The 5,000-nt window shown below is 45.7% G+C and overlaps 1 protein-coding gene across 1 annotated transcript in view; it reads left to right on the top strand.

The window, feature by feature from the left end:
- col4a6 (collagen, type IV, alpha 6) overlaps positions 1-5,000 on the top strand; it is a 444,271-nt gene that overhangs the window by 150,954 nt on the left and 288,317 nt on the right. The window contains exons 36-43 of the mRNA XM_078291595.1: positions 221-328; positions 722-829; positions 982-1,053; positions 1,843-1,962; positions 2,084-2,200; positions 2,691-2,852; positions 3,510-3,608; positions 4,531-4,677. Coding sequence (XP_078147721.1) covers positions 221-328; positions 722-829; positions 982-1,053; positions 1,843-1,962; positions 2,084-2,200; positions 2,691-2,852; positions 3,510-3,608; positions 4,531-4,677 — 933 coding nt within the window. The remainder of the gene's footprint in view (positions 1-220; positions 329-721; positions 830-981; positions 1,054-1,842; positions 1,963-2,083; positions 2,201-2,690; positions 2,853-3,509; positions 3,609-4,530; positions 4,678-5,000) is intronic.

Here is a 5,000-nt window from a genome sequence, read left to right as displayed (position 1 = left end):
TCAGATGGGCATTTGTCATTATTTTTGACATTTTATAGACAAAATGATTAATTGATTAATCGAAAAAACCATCGATAATGAAAATATTAGTTAGTTGCAGCTCTAGTCTACATTTCACAAAGTATTGCACACACTTTTGTTGAATATTATAATCTGATCATAAAGGGTGATAGAACTCATAAAGCTCCCACTGACCTCAGACCTGCTCGTCTCTCTCCAGGCGGCCGCGGCAGCGACGGCGCCCCCGGAGACAACGGCTATCCAGGAAGTTCAGGTTTCCCCGGAACGAAGGGAGGTCCCGGAGAAGGAGGAAGACAAGGACTGATGGGTGAGAGAGGGCGCCAGGAATATCCTCCGCAGACATAGAAAGACAGATGGATATATTTTAACAGAAAATTTTAACTTGAAACAATAGTGGACCCTCTTTTTCACAGCGTTTCACTATTCAGCCTTGACTGAGGAAATGACTCCTCTTACAGACTCACATAACATACTGTATATTTATATTTTAAAAAAGGGAAAAAGAAAACGTAATTCCTGGCAAATCTACTCCCCTCTGAAATATCTCTTTTTTTTTGTTTTGTTTTTTGGTGGGGGGGGTTGTTGTTTTTTTCACATTACCGACTTTTGTTTATAACCCTGTTAGAATAATAAAAATAAAGTATTAAAAAAAAAACAAAAAAAAAAAACATGCTGTATATTGGTCTTTTCCCCTCTGCAGGCTCCCCTGGTTTCCCCGGGGTGAAGGGTCAGCCCGGCTACCCAGGAGGGAGGGGTCTGGACGGGTCACCTGGTCAACCAGGTGGGCCTGGAGGGCCTGGAGCCAAAGGTGAGAGAAATACTGTTAACACACACACACACACACACACACACACACTCGCTGTCTACAAATGAGAGAAGGTTACACAGCAAGGAAGGAAAGGAACAGACAAACACACACACACACACACATTTGTTAAAAACGTTGTGTTTTTGGTGCAGGTTTGTCTGGATCTCCTGGTCTGGATGGACTCAACGGCCTCGGCGGACCTAAAGGCCTGCCTGGAACACCGGGTAATAAACCTCATTACACACCAGATTCCCCATTGGTCTTGAAAATCCTTGAGAGTGTGTAGATTTGGGAAAAATAATAAAATAAGGCCTTAAACACCCCGTGAAATGGCATCTTTACTTCCTGGATTTGATGTATTTCCTGTTGAAACAGGATGTTGGGGCGGGACATAATGCAGGGAGGGATCATTCAAAAGTCTGGAATATGGAATATGAGTCAGGAAGACAAAGGGAGGGGTGAGGAGGGGCAGGATTATTAAAAAAAATCTGATATTTACGCCTCCTGATGCAGCATGAGGTCACCATTAAGGATAGAAGTTTCCTTTTAAACCTCCTGTTTGCTACGTTTTGGGGCGATTGAACGCGCCCCTGTTTTCCAGGAAGTAAAAGTAAAGGGAGTTAATTTCATGGAGACTTTAAAAGGTTTTGAAAGTGAATGTTTACCCTTGAAAGAACTTGATTTTTCATTCAAATGTAGCACACAAATTCATCAATAAGCACATCCTGAGGAAAACCCTTTGATGGATATTTGCATTGATATAACAGCAGGGAGGAGGGGCACGTCGCAACATCCTCTGAGCAACAAGAAGCAGTGGGGTTGATGGGAAATGTAGTCTTAATTTTGAGAAACACAAATGCTATACCTAGCACCTTTAAAAGGAAATAAGGTAGGTTGAGAAGGCAAGTCGTTTTATACACAGAGACACTGACTGATGAAGGTCAGGTAATGATTTCTCAGTGTTTTGGAATAGAGCTTTTCGGGTCTCTAACGTTGTGTGTGTTTGTGTCCAGGTCAGAGTGCGGGGGGTGCCCCCGGGGCGCCCGGTGTACCGGGGCTGAAGGGAGAGAGAGGTGTCTCCTACTCAGGAGGACCGGGCTACCCAGGAGTGAAGGGAGAGAGAGGACAACAAGGTAAGAGATGATGAAACGGAGCTGGTCCTTCAAAGACAGAAGAGAGGAGAGCGTCACTGGGACTCTGTAAAATATCAAAATAATGACTGTGTGTGTGTGTGTGTGTGTGTGTGTGTGTCAGGCGGTCCTGGACACACAGGGTTCCCTGGCCTGCCTGGACCTCGGGGAGAGACGGTGGGATCAGATATTCCAGGACCTCTGGGAGACCCAGGACTCCCCGGACTGGATGGAGAGTGGGGTAAATAACTTTCCTCAACTCTTTCTTTCTTTCTTTCTTTCTTATCTCATCTCCTTTCATTTTTGATTTCCTCTTCCATCTCCTCTCTTTTTTCCCCTTTTTCTCTAGTTCCCCTCCTCTCCTCTCCTCTCCTCTCCTCCTCTCTCCTCCTCTCCTCCCCTCCCCTCCTGTCCTCTCCTCTCCTCCTCTCCTCTCCTATCCTATCCGATCCTCTCCTTTCCTCCTCCTTACCTCCTCTCCTCCTCTCCTCCCCTCCTCCTCTCACCTCCTCTCTCCTCCTCTCCTCCTCTCTCCTCCTCTCCTCTTCTCTCTCCTCCACTCCTCTCCTCCTCTCTCCTCTCCTCTCCTCTCCTCATCTCCTCATCTCCTCACCTCCTCTTCTCCTCTCCCCTCCTCTCCTCTCCTCTCTCCTCCTCTTCTCTCCTCTCTCCTCTCCTCTCCTCCTCTCCTCTCCTCTCTTTTCTCCTCACCTCCTCTCGTCTCTCCTCAGGTCTTCGTGGTCCTCCAGGTCCTCCAGGTCCTGCTGGTCCAGGAACAGACCAGGGAGACAGAGGCGACTCTGGGCTCCCAGGTTTCCCCGGCTCCCCCGGCAGGAAGGGAGACTCAGGAGGCCCAGGAGGCGCCGGACTCTCTGGCAGTCCAGGGTTCAAAGGTGAGGCGGAGGAAACATCCAGAGACGACCCAACAACACACACACACATTTTCTGTCAAAATCCAATTTAAGTCCAATTATAAATTGTTGTTTGTGTTATTTTTGTTATGCATTTCAGTGTTGTTTAGTGTCATATCAGTTGTGTTTTCAATTGTCAAGTTAGATTTTTATGTTTTTATTTGTGTTTTTGTTTCTTTTGAAGTGAGCTGTTTTTATAACCCACATTTTTTTTTCACCCAAACAATCTGTCATTTTTACACACAATGAAAAAACAAGGAAAGATTGGTTGTCAGTTTTACAAAATATATCATAATATGTGTTATTTACTCATATTTACTGTTTCTACTCTTTACACTAAGCAATCGATTACAGTTAATTCAATCCAAAGAAAATCATTTGTGTTGATTAAACACATGTCAATTATATGGAGTAAATCCAAAGACCTTCTTTTTTTTCAATGTAGAAAATTCAAAGTTACAGCACCTATGATCCACCTATGATCTGATTAGATTTTGGAGCACCTTGCTGCAGAAATGTGAATATTAATAAAGGAAACATGGTGGGACATCACAGGCAGCTCAAGTGCCTCTTGTGCCTCTTTCTCTTTGAAAAGACGAGTCTAAAAATGAAATCAAATGTGGTGATTTTGCTCCTCAGGAGAGCGAGGTGAGACTGGCTTCAGCGGAACTCCTGGTCTGAAGGGTTACCCCGGCGACAACGGTTACTATGGAGGCAAAGGACCCAAGGGCTTCCGAGGTAGGAGGACTTTTGATCGTATTATCCAGGGTCAGGGCCGTGAGTGTGAAAGTCACCCAGCTGTAAGGAAACAGAATGTGAACTGAATGTGAACGACAGGAGACAGAACTGAATTCCAGTAAATTCCAGTAAATTCCAGTAAACTCAAACACATTCAATCATAATGTATGGATTGCAATTACATGTTCTGCATCAAATACCAGCTGAAAGGAACCTTTAACATTTTATGATATTCAGTATTGATAATATATAACATTATGTGGAATCTCAGATATGTGGGAAGAAAAAACAAAAAAACAAGTTAAACAATTCTGTTTCCTGTCGGTTTTTTCAAATTCAAATTTCTCAGTTGAATTGAAGTTGATTAGATGGATGAATGTATGTGTTACACCTAAACACTTCTCTCCCTCTCTTTCTCTCTCCTATCACACCTCCTCCCTCTCCTCCTCCCCTTGCTCCCTCTTTCCTCACACAATCATCTTTTCACTTTGGCCTCTTCCACTTTGCTTTTTTCCACCTCCCACCTCCTTAACCTCCACCCCTCTCTCTCTCCTTCCCTCCATCTTCCCTGCTCCTCTCTCTCTCATCCCTTCATCCTTTCATCCCTCACCTCCACACTTGCTCTCTTCCTCCGCCTTGCCTCCTTCAATCCGTTTCTCTCTCTATCCCTACATCCTTCTCTCCTTCCTCTCTCCTTCTTTCACTCGCACAATCGCCTTTCGTCGCCCTTACGCCTGCCTTATTCTCCTCGTCCCTCCTCCGCTCCTCTTTCCTTCCATCCTTCTCTCCTTCCTTCCCTCACACAATCACCTCTCACCTCCTTCCCTCCTGTCTTACTCTTTCCATTCCTCTTCCACCCCTCTCTCCTTCCCTCCATCTTCCCTTCCTCCCTCCTTCCCTCCCTCCACCCGTCCCTCTCCAGGCCCTCCTGGTCGTAAAGGTCTGCCCGGCATCACCGTCCCGCCTGTGGACATCCGTCGGCCCTACGGGGACCCGGGATCGCCCGGGGCCAACGGGGCCCCCGGCGGCCTCGGAGAGCCCGGTCAGCCTGGAATACCTGGACGATCAGGCGAGTCGCGGCTTGGTGCTGGACGCCAAAGGATCTCAACCTGCCAGCAAACACACAAACACATCTCACAGCCAAGCTTTGTTCAAACCCACAGAACTTTATTTTATATTCTAGTCCAGATCCCAAGGTTTCCAAAGACACCAAACATGTCAGGCTGAGTTACAGAGAAATGTGTAGAAAATGATGCACAAGACATCTAGTTTTTTTTCTATTTGATGTAGTAGTGCTGCCATTAAAAAAAATGGCGTCTTGAGTTTGAATATTTCACTCAATATAAGCAGCTAAAGCTTCAGTGAAGTGTTGGAACGAGCAGATACAGAATA

Source organism: Centroberyx gerrardi, chromosome 23, assembly GCF_048128805.1.
Source record: "Centroberyx gerrardi isolate f3 chromosome 23, fCenGer3.hap1.cur.20231027, whole genome shotgun sequence".
NCBI classification, from domain to species: domain Eukaryota; kingdom Metazoa; phylum Chordata; class Actinopteri; order Beryciformes; family Berycidae; genus Centroberyx; species Centroberyx gerrardi.
Note: the sequence above shows the minus strand (reverse complement) of the source record. Positions and strands in the feature narration are given on the sequence as shown.